Source organism: Oryctolagus cuniculus, chromosome 6 (assembly GCF_051225735.1).
Source record: "Oryctolagus cuniculus isolate XC-2025 breed Fujian yellow rabbit chromosome 6, ASM5122573v1, whole genome shotgun sequence".
NCBI lineage: Eukaryota > Metazoa > Chordata > Mammalia > Lagomorpha > Leporidae > Oryctolagus > Oryctolagus cuniculus.
In genome coordinates, this window is record NC_142872.1 from 25,131,251 (window position 1) to 25,153,471 (window position 22,221).

The 22,221-nt window shown below is 56.7% G+C and overlaps 1 protein-coding gene across 7 annotated transcripts in view; it reads left to right on the top strand.

Moving 5' to 3' along the window:
* The window catches only part of SLC25A48 (solute carrier family 25 member 48), a 51,493-nt gene that overhangs the window by 14,882 nt on the left and 14,390 nt on the right, over window positions 1–22,221 (top strand). For 4 of the 7 annotated variants that reach the window (XM_089335891.1, XM_051843408.3, XM_051843410.3 and 1 more), the window contains 3 exons: window positions 1,392–1,463; window positions 3,104–3,362; window positions 21,787–22,035. In XM_089335891.1, the coding sequence (XP_089192017.1) occupies window positions 1,392–1,463; window positions 3,104–3,362; window positions 21,787–22,035 (580 nt within the window). Of the gene's footprint in view, window positions 1–1,391; window positions 1,464–3,103; window positions 3,363–21,515; window positions 21,680–21,786; window positions 22,036–22,221 lie in introns of those variants that run through there. The other 3 variants (XM_070076121.2, XM_051843409.3, XM_070076120.2) reach the window with 3 other exon arrangements.

Sequence of the window (22,221 nt, forward strand, 5' to 3'; positions counted from 1 at the left end):
GGATGGTTGATGGGAGGAGTCTTCGCCAACTCTCGGCTCTGCTCTTAGCCATGGCCATCAGTGTGGGCTTTAACCTGTGTGTCATGTTGAAGCTTTCTGATTAAGAGAACGTATTCCCACAGTCATAATAATTTTTAAACTCTGTAAGCTAAAAGTTGTGCAAGTAGCAACATACAAGTAATAACGTTTATTGTAGGAGATTTGGGAAATGGAGCAAAGCTGCGTGAGGGAGGCTGCCATGGTGAGGCCGTGGAACCACTGCCGTCTGTTCCGCCAGCGCCTTCTCTGTGTGTGTAGGGAGTGGAGCTTGGGTGGTTTGGGTGAAGCGACCTGCTCCCCTGGGCTCCTCCTACACACTGGGTGGGCGCTGTGGGGACGGGGTGCTCTCAGGCTCCTTCCTGCACGGACACAGCAGGTGCTGGGTGCAGAGAGAGTGTTTTCATGGAGAGTCACGGGCTGCCCATGAGACGGGGAGGTGGGGGCTCTGGGCTCTCCCGTGGGTTGATTCAGAACTCTTGTGTCTGTCGGGGGCTGCTCCTGCCCCCGAGGCCAGGTCTTCACCGTGCAGAGGGGCCACTGCGCCTGTACTGGGCTTAGCTCTACAGACAAGTGGGAAATAAAGCAGGTGGCCTGCCCCGGTGGGTCATGCAGCACCAGCCCCACAGTAACAAGCGGGTCAGACCCTTGTAGCGTTACGCTCAGCCCAACAAGGGAGCGGGCACTGTGGAAGGGCCTCCTGGGACTCAGGGGTGGACAGCCAGGGCGAGGGCTGGAGGGAGGGAAGACCTGATGCTGAGGGTCTGGGCAGGTGCTCTGCAGTGAGCACGGAGGGCAGCACACAGGGAAGGGAGGGGCTCAGGTGCACCTGTTGGCCTGCTGAGCACAGGTGTGGTATGACGTATATTCTCGCTGTGACAGGAGTTTCCGGAGGCCTTTCAACAGCAGGGCATGGTTGCACTCACATTTGTGGAGAGAGAGGCCAGATGGTTGTCCAAGGAGGGGTGAGGGACAAGGGCTGGGGCAGTGGTTCTTGGGGGAGAAGCACGGGTCTTCCTATAGGGAGGCTGGGCAGAGTGACAGACAGCAGGTGGGCAGAGCTAAGGTCAGCTCTGTCCTGGAGAGGCTGCAGTCGGGCGCCATCAGCAGCGTTGTGTCTGCCCCGCTGGCTGGCCGGGGCCCTCGCTCAGGCTCAGCGGGCCTCTATGAGCTGAGCAGGTCTGAACGGGAGGCAGTGCTAGTGGAGGATGGAGCACCAGCAAGGCCAGCACTGGCACCTCGGCCTCCTACCTGGCTGCTTCCCTCTGGCCAGGGCCCTCCCGGCTCTTGGCACCTTTGTGGGCAGTGAGGATGGGAGCAATGCCTGAGCTACATACCCTTGCCTCTCTCCGCAGACTCGCCTACAGGCCGGCGTCGGCTACAGGGGCACCCTCCACTGCATCCGCACAGTGTACAGCAGGGAGAGCGTAAGTGTCCCTGAGGCTCGGGTGGGCGGGCCAGGGCCTGCGGGCACCTCCCCGGGGCTGGGGACGTGGCTGCGGCCCCATGGTCCTTCCTGCTTTCTGTCTTTGGCTGAATTTCCCTTCTCGTTGTTAGGAAAGGGGGCAGGAAATAGAGGGGAGGCAGTGTACGAATCTAGAGCCGGACTGAATTTATTCAGATAAAATGAATTCCTAGACGTGGGTGACCAACTGCTGGTGTGCACATTGATGGAACACGTGGCAGAAGGCCTGGACCCTAGGGCCAGGCCTTCATATATTTTAGGAGGGCTAGGAGTTGGGGTGGGGGTAGGGGGAGCAGGCAGGGTTAATTCCTGGAACTAGTCTTTCAGGTGGCCACGCGGGGCCTTGGGAACCTGGGAAAGAACGTGGTGTTGTATTCAAGGGCAAGGAATAAATTCCAGTGTTTATTTATCTTTTGGGCAATGAGTGAGAATGGCTAAGGCTTGTGTCTTTGTTCCATCAGTCATCTCATACCATACTTCAAGCCTTCAAGTGTTATCCGAACCAGCTCCATCCTAGCATGGACCCTGGGGCTTGGAAACTTTTGCAGGCACCGTGGGTTTTTTCCCAGAGGGAGTGAGGCTGGCACCAGGGCGTGGTTCAGCTCTCTAGATGGGCTCATTGGAAATCAGGGTGAGCCCTGCGGACTTGGTGTTCCGAGTGCTCTTGCAGTTCCTCTGTGCCCTGTAAGGTGGCCACTGAGTCTCGTGTTGGGCACACATTCCCAGGGTGCCCGCCAGCTGGCCCATCCTGGGGCATGTCTCTGAGACACAGCAGCTCCTGGCTGAGGTACTCTGATAGGGAGAAAGATCCTGAAGCAGGCAGTGCACATGTGTGTGTGCGTGATGCACACATGTGCACTTGCTGGTACGTGTGAGCAGTCCTGCCCGAGGCACACAAGCTGCAGGACATGGGCTGGGGGTCGGTGGATTTGCATGTAGACTGTGACGTGCACATCAGTTCCTAGAGTTTTTTAAAATTAATTTTTATTTATTTTAAAGATAGAGACAGACAGATCTTCCCCCTGCTAGTTTGCTTTCCAAGTGCCTGTAACAGCCAGGGCTGGGCCAGGCTGTTTCAGGAGCCAGGAACTCCATCCGGGTCTTCCATGTGGGTGGCAGGGCCCCACCTCCTTGGGTCATCCCCTGCTCCCCGCCAGGGTGCACGTGAGCAGGAAGCTGGGGTTGGAAGGGGAGCTGGGACTCCCACCCAGGCAGACTGCCCGATGGGGGACACGGGCGTTCAGGCAGCATCTTCTTGGCGGCCTGGTCCCCGGAATTGTCTCGTCGTCCTGTGTGTTGCTGTCCTCACTCCAGCAAGTGCCTGTGGAATTTTCCAACTTCCCTCAGGACCTCTGAGGCTCTCGTTCAGAATGCAGGAGGCAGAGGACCCTGCCCTAGCCTGCAGCTCCCCGTCCTCAGCCTCGAAGTCCTGGGTGCTGTGGCTGAGACCCTCCCCGCCCCAGAGCCCCCATCAGGACCCAGCCCTGCTCCCGGGGAAGCTCCCTACAGCTGGCCCAGATGCCCCTTGAGCCTGCGGGGTCCCCTCCCCCCCTTCACCGGGGCTTAGGGATGCACTGTGATTGCCTGTCTGTCTCCCTGCAGGTCTTCGGCTTCTTCAAGGGCATGTCCTTCCCCCTGGCCAGCATCGCCGTCTACAACTCAGTGGTGTTCGGGGTGTTCAGCAACACACAGAGGCTCCTGGGGCGGCACCGCTGTGGGGAGCCTGAGGCCAGCCCTCCCCGCAGCCTGTCTGACCTGCTCCTGGCCAGCATGGTGGCCGGCGTGGTCTCGGTGGGCCTGGGCGGGCCCGTGGACCTCATCAAGATCCGGCTGCAGATGCAAACACAGCCATTTCAGGAAGGTAAGAGGTGGGGGCGCCCGTGGCCCTCTTCCGGGCAGCAGATCTGGGGTCCAGCTCTGCACATCAGGGCTCCTGAGCGGGGCACACCCGTCTGCCCGTCACAGGCTGCCATTTTCTTCCTTCCCCAGCTGCACCAGCAACCCTCAGTCGAGCCTTTGACATGTGCCGGGCCCCTAATTCATCTTCATAACAACCCTGGGGCACGAGCTGTCATCCTGTCCATTTTACAGATGAGAAAACTGAGGCTCCTTGAGGCTGAGACCCTCAGGGCCACACTTCTGCAGCCTTCAGTGCAAAACAGTGAGTCTGCAGGGGCCTCTGGTTGAACAATCACGACAGATTGTGCGACAGCAGCAGTCTCAGTCCCACTCAGCTCACGCCCACCTCTGTCTTACTCCGGAGCCCACAGCCCGAGCCCCACCTGGCCACTCCTCTCCTCGTCCCCGCTGGCAGCTCAGCTCTGGATCTCGAAGGTGGAGCTTTCTTTTTAGCCTTGCGGGGCAGCCGCTCCACAGCTCCTGTGGGGAGCAACCGGACTAGACTGAGTTACTGGAATTAAGACTTATTCTATGCATCTGCTCTCCCACAATATGGCGCTGGGAGAGAAGTAAACAGCTTCCGCACAGCTGCCTCCAGTTCAACCAATTAACTGTAGGACTTGCTCCTGATTGGAGAGCAGCGTACTCGGCGTGTGGGCAGCCGAGTTAGGATTGGCGGAGGAGGACTATAAAGGAGGAGAGAGACGGCATGCACCAGGAACATCTATGGGGAACATCTAAGGGAACCCGTGCAGCCCCCGAGAGAACCGGCCGGCGGTGTGCCGCTCCCCTGCGGAAGTGGGGAATGCGGCCAGGGGGAACTGCCCTTCCACGGAGGTGGAAGGGATAGTAGCCAACCCGGGAAGAACCAGCAGCAAACCCGGGGAGGGCCGAGCAGACAGAACAGCGCAGGGTTTTGTGTTGCTCCTCCACGAAGAGGGGGAGCGACATAATGGTGCCGTGACTCGGATATGAAGCCTAGGCAGGGCTTAGTGTCGTTCCCCCACGAAGAGGGGGAGCGACATAATGGTGCCGTGACTCGGATAGGAAACCTAGCTTGGATAGGAAACCTAGGACGGATAGCAAACTTAGGAGGGAAGAAACGGGAAGAATTGGGAAAATATCGGAGAGAGAGACTAGCAAACAGCCTAGGGAAAAGTCGGACGAAAAAGGAGCCGGAAGAAGCTATTGAAAGCCTAGGCATAGACTCAGATACGGACTACGGGGGGAAGCTGGGAGAAATCTCTAAGGTCGAAAGTGAAAGTGAACGCTAGAACAAACAGACTCGGACGCGGACTGTGGGGAGAGCCCAGGAGAAATGAGGGAGGAGTATCGTTGGAGGAAAGTTTGGGGAAACATACCGGGTAGAGAAAAATGTTAGGGAAATTGAAGCCGCGGGGGGCAGGCCGAGGCGGACACGAAAGCCACTTTGGGATTCTCAAGTTAGCCCGGGAATAGGGGGCGAAAAGTTGAAACCAGAAGCTGAAACGTGAGCCAGGTTGGGATCCGTCTGATTAGCCCGGGGAGCAAAGGACGGGAAGCCAAACCGTGGGGCGGAGACGTACGCTGGGTTGAATTCGCCAGGCTAGCCCGGGGAACTTAGATTGAATGCTAATGGCGGACACGTAAGCTACGCTGTGTTACTCGCGGAAGCCGCCGCGTGCAGAGAGAGCACGGGGCGTGAATAGATAGGGAACGGGGCTGGCGTAGGCCGTGGTTCAGACGCGAAAAGGGTTAAGCGTGGAGACCGCGGAGCGCGCGAAGCCGAGCCGCGCAAAGCCGGGAAGCTGCGCAGATGAGAGAGGCGCGCGGGCTGAAGCGGCGCAGAGCCGGGAACCCGCCGGCGGGGCGAGGTGCCGGAAAGCCGCAGGGATAAGAGATACAGAAGTTTAGAAGTAAAGTGAGAAAAATAGGAATGCTGGAAGATAGAAGTAAAATGGGAGAAATAGGAATGCCCGGAGATAGAGAAATAGAGAAATAAAAAGGCCTCCCTACAACACTGCAATGTGAGAGCTTGGATTCGGTCTGCCTGATTAAGTGAGGCGATGAGCACGATGAGCACCTGCGGCGGCTAGCAGCTTATGCGCCGCAGGTCACCGAAGACAGGCACGAATTAACATCAGTAAGGCTTCCCCACAATACCGCAATTAGAAGGCTTGGATTCGGTCTGCCTGATTAAGGCGGTAAGCGCCAGCAAGCAGCTCGACCAAAGTATGAGCTGCAGGTCACCGAAGATAGGCACGAACCAACACTAATAAGTCTCCCCCACAATACGGCAATGAGAAGGCTTGGATTCGGTTTGCCTGATAGGTTTTGTAAGCCCCTGCAGGCTCGACCAGAGCATGCGCTGCAGGGCACCGAACACAGGCACGCATCAGCGCCTAAAAACCTCCTCACAACATGGCGAAGAGAGGACCCGGATTCGGTTTGCCTGATTGATAGGACTTGTAAGAGCCTGTGGCAACTCTAGCAAGTAGAGCAGAGTGTGTGCCGCGGGACACCGAAGACAGGCGCGTATCAACGCCAAAAATAAAAAGAAAGGGGGATCTGTGGGGAGCAACCGGACTAGACTGAGTTACTGGAATTAAGACTTATTCTATGCATCTGCTCTCCCACAATATGGCGCTGGGAGAGAAGTAAACAGCTTCCGCACAGCTGCCTCCAGTTCAACCAATTAACTGTAGGACTTGCTCCTGATTGGAGAGCAGCGTACTCGGCGTGTGGGCAGCCGAGTTAGGATTGGCGGAGGAGGACTATAAAGGAGGAGAGAGACGGCATGCACCAGGAACATCTATGGGGAACATCTAAGGGAACCCGTGCAGCCCCCGAGAGAACCGGCCGGCGGTGTGCCGCTCCCCTGCGGAAGTGGGGAATGCGGCCAGGGGGAACTGCCCTTCCACGGAGGTGGAAGGGATAGTAGCCAACCCGGGAAGAACCAGCAGCAAACCCGGGGAGGGCCGAGCAGACAGAACAGCGCAGGGTTTTGTGTTGCTCCTCCACGAAGAGGGGGAGCGACATAATGGTGCCGTGACTCGGATATGAAGCCTAGGCAGGGCTTAGTGTCGTTCCCCCACGAAGAGGGGGAGCGACAAGCTCCTACACCCTGGGCCAGTTCTCTCCTTTCCTCCCTGCTGGCTTTTTCCCTGGGGGTGGCTTTGATAAGGGAAGGTGCAAGGCAGAGCTGGGGCTCATGGGGCACACCACGCAAGGCTTGGGGTTTGTTCTCAGCTCTGCGTCTCATTTCCTTGTCTCCTCAGACAAGGCACTACCCCTCCTGGCCTCAGTCTTCATTCCTGTAGAATAAAATGGTTGGACCCGGGTCCCTCCCTGGTCACCTTAGCATGTGGTCAGGGCTCACGGTCTCCAGTTTTATTTTTACCCCTGTGCATAAGTCCCCTCTCCCTGAATGGCCTCTGTGTGACTCCTGTGCCTGCAGAGGCTGGGGTCCAGCTGGTGTCACTCGGAAGCATCAAGGCCCAGGGTCCCCGCCTCCCAGACAGCTGACTGCAGCCAGGACCTGCATGTGGTCAGCTCTGTGTGGATGCCCAGGGAGCTCCGGGGGCAGGGGCTCCTTCTCATCAGAGCGGCACAGTGAGGCATGCCTGGGCACAATTTAGTTGGATTGAAGGGTGCTTGCAGCTTGCCTCTTAGGCCCTGGCCCAGAGGCCCAGCGAGGGGCTACGGGGGGCGTTGTGCACAGGCTGCAAAGCCAGGATGCTTGGTCCCGAGGCTGTCTGCTGGCTCTGGGCCGGCTCCTTCAGGAAGACTTGTCTGTGTCATGGGTGCATGGGGACCTCTTCATGACGTCTGAAAACTTGCAGGGTCCAGATTTAGGGAGGGGCTCCCATGGGCAGCCCCACCGCCCCCACCACCTGGTGCTTCATCCCTCTGAGCTGGGGAAATCGGGGCAGGTGTGGACGCGCACGCTGGGAGGGGGCCTCAGCCAGTGCAGGCACAGAGGCGTTTCCCAAGAACAGCCCCCATCGGCACGTTGGGAGGGCGGGAATCAGGAGCTTCCTGTGCAGTGTCGTGCTACACCTCTGCCGCCTTCCTCCGCCCCCGCCTTGCCTGGACAGCGTGCTAGGACGGTGGCAGCCTGGGGTCGGAGGTCAGGCCTGAAGCCGCTGGAGACTGGAGGCAGAGCAAGAGCAGCAGGGGCATGGCTGGGCCTGCAGCTCCCAGCTGATTCCAGGGAGCTGAGTGACCGGGGTGCAGCTCGTCACGTGGCAGACCCCGTGAGGTGTGACACCTGCATCATCTCGCTGGCTCCCAGCCACACCGTGTGAGAGCCATCGCTGTCACTGGCCCACTGGTCTGGCAAACCAGAGCCGGGCACCTGCAGTGCCCCGGGTGCAGGGGTGCGGTGGCAAAGGCAAGGCTGGCCTCGTTGTCTGCTCTCATTGCCCAGGCAGTGAGCCAGGCGGGAAGGGGGGAGATGGGCGGGCTGCAGGGAGGGGTCAGGGAGCAGGTGGGCAGAGGGAAGATCTGGAGGCCCACCTGTGCGCCTGCTCAGGTAGAGCTGAGCACCGCTCAGGCCTGCCCCACCTGGGCGTGACAGCCTGGGGCATGATCCACCAGGCTCGGGCCCTTCGGAGCTGCCCACTGGGGAAGTGTGGGCCCTTCTCTGGCCCTGTCTCCTGGGTAAGTCCTCTGAGAGCTGAGATCCCGGGTGCCCGCCCCACCGCCCCTGCTCAGACCCTTGCCTGTGGCCGTGGAGGCAGCAACAGGAAATGAGCCCAGGTTTGTCCTTCCCCACGGGCCAGGAGGCCACCTGGGAGTGCGGAGAAGGCCGGGAGGCTCCTGTCCGGGTCTCAGCCCTGCCCGGCTCCCCCGCTTCTGCCCCCAGGTTGTGTAGGAGCTGAGGCTGTAGCAGTCTGCTAACACTCGACCTCGGGGTGGAAACTGCCCCAGATTTCAGTGGGGAGCTGGGCTGGGAGCCGTGCCCCCAGCTTGACGATGTTCAAGTGATGGGCAGGCTGTGTGGGTCCCAGGATGGGTGTGCAGTGGGCGGTGTGGGGCTGCCCCCCCCCCATTTCCCACCCCTGCTCTTGGGGAAGGCCTGTGGTGGCTGCAGGGGCTGGGCAGGCCCACGAGCGGGGAGACAGGGCTGCCAGGGGCGTGAGCGTGCCGAACCAGGAGCAGAGGAAGGATGCAGCCTCTCATGTGGGTTCCTCGGGAGCCCTCTGGGCCGGAAGCAGAAAGCAGGGAGAGCTGCAGGTGCCGGGAAATCCCCTCTCCCCTCCCCTCCCTCCCGGGACCACCGCCCTTCCAACCTCCACTTCCATTTTCCTCTTTTGACCGAAGCATGGACTCAGACAGACTCCACCTTCTGCGCTCCTCAGCTATTAGAAAAGCAGCTGTCCAAGCGCAGCGGCTCATCGCCAGTGTCTGGGAGGCAGTTAGGAGTGGTGGGGACTGCGGCGAGCAGGACCCACATCCTGTCCAAGGTGGGTGGGTGTGACCCTGTGGCAGCTGCTGTTGCCGTGTAGCTAATGTGCCTTGGTTCTCTGATTTTTTAAAAATTTATTGATTGAATTATTTAAAGGTAGAGAAAGAGAGTGTGGGAGCGTGCCTCCATCTGCAGGCTCATTCCCCAAATGACGGCCAGGTCTGCACCAGCCCAAAGCCAGGAGCCAGGAGCTCCATCCTGCTCTCCCACATTGCTGGCAGGGGTCCGGGTGCTTGGGTCTTCCAAGGGGCATGAGTAGGGAGCTGGATTTGAAGGACAGCAGCCAGGACTCGAGCCAGGGCTCCGTTATGGGCTGCCAGCATAACGAGCAATGGGCACTGCTCCAATGCCAGCCCCAGACCCTCTGCATTTTAAGAAAAGGCAGCAAGCTAGGTAGTTTGTTTTCTGTGGGATGTTTCAGTTGGAAATTGCCAGGTAATTCAATTTTAAAAAAAGAAAAACAAGTAGCACATAGCCCATAGCTGTGTGGACTGGACACGGCGGGGCCAAGACTGGCTGCAAACTGGTGGCCTCCGCCAGCCTTTTTGGTGACCGCTGATGCAGATATTCCCAACAGGCCTTAGGCAGCACTCAGGGGTTGCTCAGGACTGGTGGTTTTGCCCCAGTATTGCTTGGCCACTTCCCCCCAGGTCGTTGGGGGATGACCCTGGGATGGGCAAGGTGGCCCCTACACACTGCTGCCTGAGGCCTCTGCAGTATCTGGCTTGGGACCTGCAACAGGTACACTGGAGGCCATGCTGAGGTAAGAACCCAGCTCATCTTGGGGAACTGGCAAACACAGAGCCCATGAGTTCTTCCTGATCACCTGTCGTTGGTGACCGAGGTTGAAACCACAAACTACAGAACCCTCGGGGTGGGAGGATGGGCACTGGCCATGGTGGTCAAGACTCCAGTTAAGACCCTTGTCTCCTGTATCCAAGTGCCCGGCTTTGAGCCCTAGCCCTGCTCCTGATTCCAGCTTCTGCTCACTAGGGAGCACCCAGGGAAGCAGTTGATGAGTCCCTGCCACTTGCGTGAGAGACCCAGGCAGAGTTTCTGTGCTCCTGGCTTTGGCCCTGCCCAGCCCTGGCCATTGCAGGTTATTTGAGGAGTGTACCAGCAGATGGGAGGTCTCTGCCTGTGTCACTCTGCCTTTTAAACTAAATGAGAACATGAAGTAGGGGGAGAAAATGCCCGCCTACCCAGTACACCACTGTTAACACTTGAGCGTGTTCTTGTTCCTGTTCTGGACACGTAGACTGAAGAGTGCGAGAGTCAGCACTCCCACTGTGTTGTAATTTCACATCCTCTTATGGAACTTTTCCATGTAATGAAAACAGCATGTGAGATAGCTGCATGATATGTCCAGTGGGTGTGCAATACCGCATCACAAGTGCACTGAGACTCGCTACCATGTGGGAAGAATTCAGTGTCCAGAGTTAGACCGCCACCTCCAATCCCCCCTCCCTCAAAGCCAAGAGACGCTGGCTGACTCCCATATCGGTGCCATGCCTCGATTTACCCACCAGCAAAGCCGGCACTGCGGTGGTAGCTCCTTCGCAGCTGGGCTGGGCTGGGCTGGAAGGAAATGATGGAGTTAGGACGCACAGAGCCCTTAGCACAGTGTGTGATGCTGAAAAGGCGGCGTGCTTGGCAGACAGGAGGGAAACTCAGAACGTTTGCGGGAGAATGGCATGTAAACACACGTTTATTTTGGTGCAAACCTTTTTTTTATAATTCATGTGTAGTTTTCTCATAATATGCATTTTTCATGAACTTTCCTAAGACTGCTGATAGGCATGGATTTGAAACTTTGTTTGCACCAAAAGCCTCACCTTTTAGTTCCCTTTTGCCCACACTTTTGGAAGTGCCCTGGTACTTCTGGCCAACATGGTATTTAACAGCCGTCCTACTGGTGAACTTTTAGGCTGCTGACTGTTTTTCCTCTCTGGATAATAGTGATGTGATCAGCGAATTTGTCTGAAGAATGGCCTGCATTTCGGGTATTTCCCTGCAGGCGTGGGCTCTCGGACTCATGAGTGGGCCAAAGGGCGTGGCCATTGTTCAGATTCTTGGCACATATTGTGAAACAGTTACCTAGGCGGGCTGTGTCCAGTCACAGGGGAATCTCCACTTGGCGCTGACAGCCACTGCCCACGAGAAAGCAGTTGCCAAACAGTCAACTCTTCTGCTTAACAGAGGTGTTCTCCTGGGTCCTCGCCATGTGACAAGCAAGCAAGGGCTGGCCTGGGACTAGTCACGTGTGCCTTTGACAGTGAGGCACCTGCAAAGAACCCTTCCTTAAATAAATTCATCTCAAGGGCAGAGAGAGAGATCTGCCATCTGCTGGTTTATTTCCCAGATGTCTGCCAGAGTTGGGACTGGGCCAAGAGCCAGGAACTCAATCCAGGTGTCCCACATGGGTGGCAGGGACCCAAGTACTTGAGTCATGGCTTGCCGTCTCCCAGAGTACACATTAGCAGGGGGCTGAAACAGGACAGAGCTGGGACTAGGAGCCAGGCACACCAATGTGGGGTGTAGGTGTCCCAAGTGGCATTATAACTACTACACCAAATGCCCACCCTCCAAGCTCTCCCTTTAAATCTTGACACCCTTTGCACGAGTGGGAGCTTAATGGTGTGCTTGGCTGGGGCTGAGCTGGAGCCCGGGGCTGTGCACCTAGAGGCTGGTAGTCCCTCTGCTGCTTGGCCAAGGCCCATCCTGGAGGCTGACTGCCAAAGGACACTCCCTCCTCCCCCATCAGGGACCTTTCAGGTCTTTGTTCCCATTAAAAGCCTCATTAATGTGCAGATCACAAGGCTTTCAGTGTAAGAGGAGGCCTCCTCTTAACTCTGTGCTGACTGTCCTGGTCCTGGTGATTTCTCTAGGCTCCGCTGGAGCCATGGGGCTGAGCATTGCACCTGTGGGATGCGCTTCTGGAATCCATCACTCACGAGGCTTCATGAGCTGCTGCTCTGAGCCAGGCCGAGCGGGTGAAAGAGAGACATCGGAGACACAGCCCCTGCCTTCAGGGAGCCGGTGGTCTGGCAAGGAGCACGTGTGTGCAGGAACAAGAGAGGCCCTGTGGAAGGCTCTGGAACCCCCAACTCTGGCTCTTGGGTCAAGGAGGGTCCAGAGAGGAAATGGCTGCTGCCCAGGTCATTGGGTGTGGGGTTGGATTTATCAGAGTGGCCGTGGGGCAGAGAAGTGTTCCGTGCTCAGGGAAGGGTGTGGGCGAGCGTCAGTGGCTGGAAAACGCAGGCATCTGGCAGAGCCCCGGGAGACGCTGGAGCAGCACAGACTCCTGATGCGGGAGGTGGGGCCGGGCAGGTGTGGAATGGGGAGGTGGGGCCGGGCAGGTGTGGAATGGGTTGTGATGAGCTTGAGGTCAGTCTGCTCAGCAGACAGCGAGGCATCTGAACACTGTAGTGCCCCACCAGGGCTGTGCTGCAGGAACAAGGGTGTGACCTTTGGAAGGGGTGAGGGGTGCAGGGAAGAGAAGGGGCCAGGAGGTTGACCTGGAGGAGGGGCACATGCGCCAGCAGGCCAAGCGTGTGGAGCAAGGAGGGAGAAAGTTAACCATGACCAAGAATGACGTGGGATTGCAACAGTGGATGAGGACAAGGGAGGTGGGACCCTCCACTCTGCATAAAGTGGCAGGTGATGAGTGGGAGACGATACAGGCGTGGAGTAGGTGGCTGGGGAGTGGCCCTTGTCACTGCTGCCGGCTGCAGCAGCAGGCTTGAGAGAGACCACGATGAGTCTGTCTTGGCTCAGGTTGTGTGAGGTGTGGCTGGACGTGCAGACACAGGCGTGACAGGCACACAAGCCACAAATGCCATGTGAGCTTCAGGAATCAGAGGTGGGCGTGGACAAGCAGCCTGGGGAAAGGGATTGAAGAGGCAGAGTTATCACAATGGTGACAGCTGGGGTCTGCAGTGACCGAGCCGCATCCCATCAGTAACTCACCACAGCAACTCACTCACCGGTGGGGAAACTGAGGCTTGGGTTGTGATGGTCACACCCCCACAGCTGTAACAGGTGAGGCAGGGAGTCACCCTAGGCCATGTAACACCCCCTCCCCGAAACAGGGTCCCAAAAACCTGCGAGCGGACAGCGAGAACTGCAGGAGCCAGGGTGACGAGGGCACAGATGCAAGGGGGTGCGGAAGGGGAGGACTCCCCCTGTTGGGAGAGGAGAAGGGGAAAGAGGAAGTGCAGGCGGATTTCTGAGGACAAGAGGAAGGAAGTCGGGGGAGGTGGCGTTAGCAGGTGTGGTCCCTCCTTGCTGAAGGCAGCCTGGAGAGAAGAATGCAGGAGGAGCAGAGGTGGGATTGGAGGAGACCAGCTTCCCGGTTTCCTAACAGGCCCAGAGAGCCCAGCCCAGGCTGGGGGTCGGTAGCAGCGGGGGCAGGGAGGATTATCACACTTGTCCCAGAACGCAAAGCCATCTGAGCCCGTGAATTCACCTAGTGGGACATCACAGAGAGGCCACCACTAAGCACAGCAGACACCGGAGTTAAAGGTTCATTGTCGGGTGGGGAAACCCGACAGGCTGGAGGGGAGCCAGAAAGAAGAATGGGCCAGAGAACAGGCCTTGTTACAGATTCCTGGGCAGGGCGGGGGGTGGGGGTAGAGTTGGGGTGGGGTTTGCCACTTGCGGTTGGGTTCTCTCGGTCATCTCACTCCTAGTGAGCCAGGCTGGGTCCTGGAGATGCTGAACCTGGTATACGAGTTGGCTGTTGCACTAGAGCCCAAGACAGCATCCAGGGCTTGAGATGGTACGTTTAGATAAGGCAGCACCATTTCACTAACGACCGGTTTCCTTGGATTTGCTGAGTGCTCATTGGCCTCCAAGGCCCCTAGAGCACCTCTTCTGCTCTGATGAGCCACATAATTTTATTGCTACCATAAATATGTGTGACTGCAGTGAGAGGCACTTTTCTCTGGGCAGCATGGCCTTGGGAAGAGCAGATTTTCCAAGACACTCCCAGGTTAGGGCAGGAATCACTGATGCTAAGATCCTTGAGGGGACACAGGTCAACCCACTCAGCTCCTAAAGAGGTGAGCCTGCATGGAAAGGCAGGAGCCACTGGGCTGTGACAAGGGACACGAAAGCTGGAGGTAACCCAGGACCTTTGTCCTCGGCCTTATTCTCAAGCAGGCTGCAGGGTACCAATAGGAAGTGAGGGTTGGAGCAATGGCAGCTCAGGAGTGGAGGGAAGAGGTTTGTGGAGAGGCCAGGCACACAGCCATGCAGTTCAGAGATTTTCAAGCTGTAGACCCACATGGCTGCCTGAGCTTAATGAGGTACGTGGAGCATAAAGCACCATTGTACAAACTGCGGGCGTGGATGACACATTGTGTGTTTGTTTTACACCAGCAGACAAGGGCCGGCATTGTCCTGATTTCTGGACTTGGTGCCAGTACTGGTCATTCCTGCTCTTGTGTGGGCATCAGGGATTGCCCGCATTAGGCCTGGCTGCAAGCCACAGCTCCCGAGACTGGAGGCCTAGCACTTCCAGAATCTGGAATCGCACAAGGATGGGGTAATAAAAAAAGCCGTGAAAACTATTTGAGTAAAGGTGTAGGCACAGCCAAGTGTTTTAGTGAAGTGCCTTTGCCAGCATTCTCTGTACTGTTCAGAAAACCAAAGGAGGGGGCAGAATACGTGTTCTTTCCCAGATGAGAAGCTGAGTGTCTGCACCGGGTGGTGCCGGAAAGAGTAGCCAAACAGGAAAACAAATCCTTGCTGCTCCTAAGGCTTTGGCTGCTCTTCTGCAGAAGTACCTGCCGACCATGGTCATGAGGCAGCTGCTGGATTCTGCAGAAACAGGAACTAGATAAGAGCTTCCCTGCGGATAACGTCCCAGATAACACCGGTGCCAGAAGTGGGGCCGTGAATTCGGAGTTGCTGATTATATTTTTGTTTTATGTTGTTAATTAACCTAGAGAGTGTATGCTCCCATCTGCTGGTTCACTGTGCAAATGTCTACAGCACCCAGAGCTGAGCTGGGTCCGAGCAGAGAGCCAGGAACTCAGTTCAGGTCTCCTACCTGGGTGGCAGGAATCCAGTGACTGGAGCCATCGCTCCAGGGTGTGCAGTAGCAGGAAGCTGGAGTCCAGAGCCAGAGCCTGATATGAACCTAGGCCCTCCGATGTGGGACAGGGCATCCTGCACGGTGTCCTAACTGCTAGGCCCAGTGCCTGCCCGTGGAGTTTCTTTCAGTAACCGAAGCCTCTGACCCAGGGATCGGACAGGGTCAGCCTTTGTTGAGTGCTGAGCGTGTGACCCTTTGGGAGGCCTGAGTACCGAGAGCTGTCCAGGTCAGATGTTGAAGGGTTCATGGAATGACGCCAAGGCACACATGGGGCTCAGGCACTGGGTCATGGTGTCAGGAAGGGACCACAGTGTGTGATCCTGTTGTCAGCAAACTCAACGCCTCCACAAGGGCAAAGCAAAAACACCACAGGCGACTCCGAACCAGCATGCAGAGTTGCTGGGGCTCCTGACTGCTTCCAAGAGCGCCTTTCTAATATAGCAACTGTGTGCACTCACAGCACAGCGGCTGGATTTTTAAAAGTTATTTTGATTTTATTTGAAGGACACAGAGACAGAGAACTCCTTTCTAGCCACTGGTTCACTCCCCAAATGCCCACCACTGTCAGAGCTGAGACAGGCCGTGGCCAGGAGTCAGAAATACCATCCGGGTCTCCCACATGGAGAGCAGGGACCCAAGTACTTGAGCCGTTGCCTGCTGCCTCCCAGGGTGCACATTAGCAGGAAGCTGGAATCAGAATTGGAGGTGGGACTGGAACCCAAGTACTCCAAATGGGGTGCAGGTGACCTAAGTGGCTTCTTAACTCCTGGGGGAACTGTACTCTCCCCAACCCAGGTCTGTATTTTAAGTGTCCATGAGTAAAGAAAACAGATATGGCAAGGAGCTATGAGGGATTATTAATGCGTTTAAGTAAAATCGTATTGTGTTACCCGCAACGGCATCCAGGCACGTGAGAAAAACGGACACACGTGTCTGTGCTGTGTTGGGAATCCGTCCATCCATGACACTAGTGGCTTCCCGGGTCCCATGGAGTGACTCCGTGCTACAAGTTTCCTCCGAGGAGCCCCTGGCCCGGGGCTGCTTGAACACTTGTGAAAGGCGCATGTCCCCGGTGGGCGCAGCAGGGATGGCTGATTTGGCAGGACTTTCTGCAAAAAGCGACTAACTGAGAAATTGACGAGTCGGGTTGTGTTCGCCAGCACCTGGAGGGTGGGGCCTGGTGGCACTTTCCCTTCCAGAGGGACTGGCCGCTGTGTGTGTGTCCCGACCTGAGCTGCTTGCTGAGTGGATACCTGCTCAGCTGGTGGAGAAAGGGCCTCAAGGAAGAATCTTCCTGTCTGCCTCTGAGGAAGGCCCAGACACGTGCTGCAGCTTGGTCCCTGCGTCTGAGAAGGGGCAGATCTATGGGGACCCCAGCCTGCGTCTGGGCCAGTTCAGCCCTTCTGCGGGGCGGGGGCCCCCACGAGGTGGCTATATGAGGACCTGTCGGAGTCATCTAAACCCGGACACCCTCAAACCCTAAGTGCCCTATGCAGGGCACCTGCCTCCACAGGGACCTCCTGTCCAGGCCCAGTGCCCAGCATAAAGCAGCAGGGTCAGAGCCAAGCGTGTGGTGTGAGGAGCTAGGCAGGGGCGGAGCTGCCCGAGGCGGGTGAGGGGTGGGCCGATTCTGCTGGCTCCGAACCTGCTGCCAGCCCCATCCCAGGCTCTCGCTCGGCCCTAGCCGAATTCGGGACCACAGGGAGCCACAGGCATGGAGGCCCTGGTGTCTGATCCACACCGAGCAGAGCAGGGTGCGCTGTTCCCTGGGTTAAAACAGGGCGGCAGACAGTGCAAAGTGCTTATGGTGTGAAATGGCCAAAAGTCGATTTTGTATTTTTATCCTCATTCTAGAATAGTAATTCCCCTGGGAAACGTCAGATACAGTCCACAGTAGAAGACAGTGTTCACAGCTAATGTCAGTCCTTTCTCACAGACACTTGTGCACCCCGAGACCAAGCCCTGGCGGTGCAGGGAAGGTAGGCTGGAGGCAGTGGGTTCAGCATGAGCCGAGGAATGGCCCAGCATCCCGCCCCCTCCCTTGGGTCCCTTTGACGCATCCTGCGCCACTCTACGAGTTTCAGTTTGTGTTTCCAGGAGCATCTTTCCAGCAACAATCTCTCAAATCAGTTTTGAAGCGTCATTCAACTTGCGTTTCACAAGTTACACTTGGTTTCCGGTTAGAGTTCGAAAGAACTCTGCTTTTACATTTTCTTCCCTTGGGCCAGCAGCCAAGGCTTCTGGGAGGCCTGGCCCTGGACCACCTGGCATGACTCAGGCCTCTGCTGGGATGCCTGCTGTTGCCTGGAGCAGAGATTTTCTGCAGACTCATCAGCGGTGGGGTCTTGGGCTCCTGGTGGTTTTCCATTTCTCTACCCATTGCTGTTGAATCAAAAGTAAGACTGAGTGTGAGGTCCTGGTTATCATTGTAGGTCTTTGTGACCGTGCACCCAGCCAGTGGTATGGTTGTGATGCACTTCTATCCCTGGGGTAGGCGGGCATGGAGTGCAGATGACCGCATTGGATACCGTTCTATTTTGTGGTCCTAACACGTGTCCCCCAGACCCCTCCAGGTGGATTGCTCGTCAGTGAGTGCCGCCTCTCTGAGACCAGAGCGCTCTCGCCTGGAGAATCAGGAGAGGGCGCATGGGCTATGGGCTCTGATCTCCCTGGGCTGTGGTTCATGTCTAAGAAGTGATGTTCTCAGTGGGCTGCAGGTGCATCTGTGCACATGTCTGTCAGAGCTCAGCAACTGTGCGCTAGGGCTGCATCTTGTGCCTCGATTTAAAAACAGACTAAGAGCAGGAGAGCCAAACAGAAGACAGGGCAGGGGTCGGGACGGCTCCTGAGAGTTCCTGGGCTTCATGGAGAAGCAGGTGAGACTTATGCAGGGGGAGAAGGTCAAGCAAGCATTCACACTCTGGGGCCAGTGCTGTGGCACAGCAGGTTAAAGCCCCAGTCTGCAGCGCCGGCATCCCATGTGAGCCCTGGTTCGAGTCCTGGCTGCTGCTCTTTCAATCTGGCTCTCTGCTACGGCCTGGGATGGCAGTGGAGGATGGCCCAAGTTCTTGGGCCCTGCACCCACATGGGAGACTTAGAAGAGGCTCCTGGCTCCTGATTATGGATCAGCTCAACTCTGCCTTTGCGGTCATTTTGGGAGTGAATGAACAGAATGGAAGACCTCCTCTCTGGCTCTACCTCTCTCTGTAACTCTTTCAAATAAATAAAATAAATCTTAAAAAAAAAAAAAAAAAAGAATTCGCACCCTCAGTGTGACAAGGAAATGCCAGCCAGACCGCAGGAGGAAAGCCCATTTGCAAGGAGCTGGGTGGTGTGTTTTCAAAAAATGTCACTGTCATAAAAAGCAAAGGCTATAAAAATGTTCCAGACCCTGGACTGGAGGCAGGAAGTGCTCCAAGGACACCATGTGATCAAGTGACAGTTTGAATATGAATAGCAGATTAGATAAAAATACTGATAACTACTTAGGTTAAGTAGGATTGTATCCCTGGTCTTTTTTTTTTTTTTTTTTTTTTTTGACAGGCAGAGTGGATAGTGAGAGAGACAGAGAGAAAGGTCTTCCTTTGCCGTTGGTTCACCCTCCAATGGCCGCTGCCACAGCTGGCGTGCTGCGGCAGGAGCCAGGTGCTTCTCCTGGTCTCCCATGGGGTGCAGGGCCCAAGCACTTGGGCCATCCTCCACTGCACTCCCGGGCCACAGCAGAGAGCTGGCCTGGAAGAGGGGCAACCGGGACAGAATCCGGCACCCCGACCGGGACTAGAACCCGGTGTGCTGGCGCCGCAAGGCGGAGGATTAGCCTACTGAGCCACGGTGCCGGCCGGTATCCCTGGTCTTAGGAAATACATTCTGAAACATTTAAGAGCGAAGAGCCACGATATACATAATTCACCCTGAAAACTGTTCAGAAAAGAAAATTACCTATCTGTGAGTGTGTATGAGAGAGAAAATATGCACATAAATGCAAAAGGATTTCCTTATTACTTACCTTGGGCTGAAAAGAAAAAAAAAAGTACAAGTTTGATTCTTGCCTGGGTTTTGTTGACAAAGGCATCGCGGGTGACAGGTATTCTTCCAACATCTGCATCTCTCGAGGAGAAGGTTTCTTAGAACACTTCTGCTGGTAACTATTTTTTAACATTTATTTATTTACTTGAAGTCAGAGAGACAGTGGGAGATCTTCTATCTGCTGGTTCACTCCACAGATGGCCTCAATAGCCAGGGCTGGGCCAGGCTGAAGCCAAGAGCCAGAAGCCCCTTTTGTTCTCAGGTGGGTGGCACAGATCCAAGTACCTGAGCCATCCTCCATTGCTTTTCCCAGGCCATAAGCAGGGAGCTGGGTTGGAAGTGAAGCAGCCGGGATTCAAACTGGCACCTACATGGGATGCTGGCACTGCAGGCAGCGGCTTTACCACTGCACCACAGCACCAGCTCCCTTCAGTGAAGTCCTGAGGGCCACATCCAACCCCCAGCTGATTCGCATGCCAACCTGGCCTCTCGCCCTGGTGGTGATTAGCTAGGACTGAATGAGACCCAGCCAAGTGTAGACACGCACCTGCTCATGGGATTGTGTGCACACCCCTGAGTGATGGGAGCGGAGGGAGGAGGAGAAAGAGGACTCCAGCAACAAGCAGTGGGATACAACGTTATCAGCAGGTGAATCTGGGGGGTTGACGTGGACATTCTTTGTACTATGGGTTTGTTTTTTTTTTTTTTTGGTTTGTTTTCTGCAAATCTGTAATTCTTTCCAAATAAGAAAGAGGTTTGTTGTTGTTGATGCTGCTGTTAAGTACTGCAGATGAGGGGTGAGGGAGGAGCTGCACGGCCTTCACCGTGTAAGCCTGGGTCAGTCCAGAGCTTTGCCCGTGTCCTGGGGCTGGTCGTCACCGTGACCCTTTTTTCCATGGTCATAAGTGGGTGCTTCTCAAGCCGTGAAAGCTGCACTGCTCAGTGTGTGCTCATCTGGGATAACAGGAGATTTCCTTCACTGCTTTCCCGGAAGACATAAACCAAAAAAAAGCACAGCCCTTCCGCTGACAAGCTCAGTCGGAGGTTTCTCCAACACCTGTTCTCCCACGGAGCAGTGATACCAGGTTCAGCCCTTCAGCAATGACTCCTGAAAGCCAGCTCTAACCCGGGCTTGACTCACAAGAACCTTGACTCCCAGGTCAAGTCAGTGAGCCTGCAGACAACAGTGGCCTTGGCAAAGCTGCAACCTTGGGACAATGACACCTGTTCTGTCCAATGGCAGAATCTCACAGGTGACTCAGACAGTACTGTGGGTTTGTCCGCTGACTGTTACCAGGCTTTCAAAGGCCACATCATGTGCCCCAAACTCAGGATGAGGGATCTCTCCAGGGTCTGCACAGTGAACTTGGGTCAGTGCACCAAAGTGACTGCCATCCCCACTCGCCTCCTGTGGGGCCCAGGAGGAGGAAGTGAGTGTGGCGTGATTTCCTGCCCATGCTATGGATGGTCTAGAGCCCTCTTGCCCCCCCCCACAACCCCTCCCTCCCACACACGCCTGTGGACAGGATGGGCTGAGGTTGTGCCAGGTGCACAGGGAGCTGTCCTCAGCCTTGCCTCCGGGACCAGTGTTAGCACACGCTGCACTTTGCCCTGAGCGCTCCAGTTTGGGCTGTGGAACGGGTTTGATCTTACGCTTGTGTGTGACAGAGACCCGGAGGCTCAACCGTGTTGGGGACACGATGTGCCCATTGTTGCTGGGCGGAAAGCATGGGGACTGCGTACGGGCAATGACCTAGGGACAAAGAGGCTCGCAGGCAAGGAGAAGCTCCCCTACGCTTCTGTCCCATTCGTGTCCTGTGGTTGCTTGAGAAGGGAAGGTTGAGAACAAACGTCTGTTTCGCTGCACTGGGACACGAAGGCCCTCTGGCCATGAGTCCAGCTGTGTGTGTGTGTGGCAGAGGAGATCAGCGTCGGGGAGAGACGGGGTGGCAAGGCAGAGATTGAGTGGGAAAGGGACACAGTCTCTCCTGGCTCCAGGCACTTCCACGGGAAGCCACGGACACAAAAATCCCCCACTCTGCTGGTGTAGACCCCTGAGGTCATGCGAGGTAGTCCCTGGACTCCGAGGAGACTTCCCCGCAGCTATGTTGGTCACGGCCTGGACTGGCCAGGGCCAGGGCCAGTGGGCAGGAATGTGCCCAGCTCTCCAGCCAGGCCCTCGCTCTCCAGGAACCGTCAAAGTTAGTGATGGAGCCCCTTGCGTGTTCCAGGCTCCGCCCTGAGCACTTTGCACGCCGCGTGCTCCCTTGTTCATTCTCCAGGCAGCCGGACCCTGTCTGAAAGAAGGAAGCAGGCTGCACGTGCTGACCTCCGAAGGTCAGAACGTTGGGAAGGAGCTGAGAGTTGTGGCCGGGACAGTCTGGCTTCAAGCCTCTCCTGTTTGTTTTTTTTTTTAACCACGTCAGCAAAGGCGCGTGCATGCACAGGTCCACGCACGCCCAGCCTGCTGGACTCTGCAGCCTATTTCTAGGAAGTACTTGATGTGTTTGTCATATCGACCACAGGCACGTTGCAGTCCTATCAGTTTAGAGAGACACAGTGACCGCTGACCAGAAAGCTCTGGAAATCGTCTAGCAATGAGGCATTACCATCTGGCTGGGACCAGCTCCCATGTGGCTGTGCATGTCGGGCCCCTTGGGAGGACTTGAGAACCCTGGTTGGAGCCGCCAGGAAGATCGGAAGGGTTGGTGTAAACCGAGGGGCTCCGTGCGTGGGACTGGGAACAGCCAGGGCCCGGGAGTGGCCGTCGCGTACCCCCGAGTCACCTGCCATCTCCGCCTGTCTCTGCAGCCAAGCTGTCCAGGACGGTGGCCCTTGGGGAGCAGCCGGCGTACCAGGGCCCCGTGCACTGCTTTGCCACCATCGTGCGGACTGAGGGCCTGGCTGGGCTGTACCGGGGGGCCAGCGCCATGTTGCTGAGGGACGTCCCTGGCTACTGCCTCTACTTTATCCCCTACGTGCTCCTGAGCGAGTGGATCACACCTGAAGCCTGTGCCAGCCCCAGCCCTTGCGCCGTGTGGCTGGCGGGCGGCGTGGCAGGTAAGGTCTACATTTCCTTCTCAGCCCTGGGGGAGGGCGGGAACCAATGGGCCACACATGCAGCCACTCAGGGAAGGCTGGGAGCAGGGACAGCCCCCTCGTCCTCTCCTCCTCTGCCCTCTGGGGCTGTGGGAATGGCTGTCTGTGGGGCCCTTCAGCTTTGGGAAGGAGATCTGTCTCCGTGGT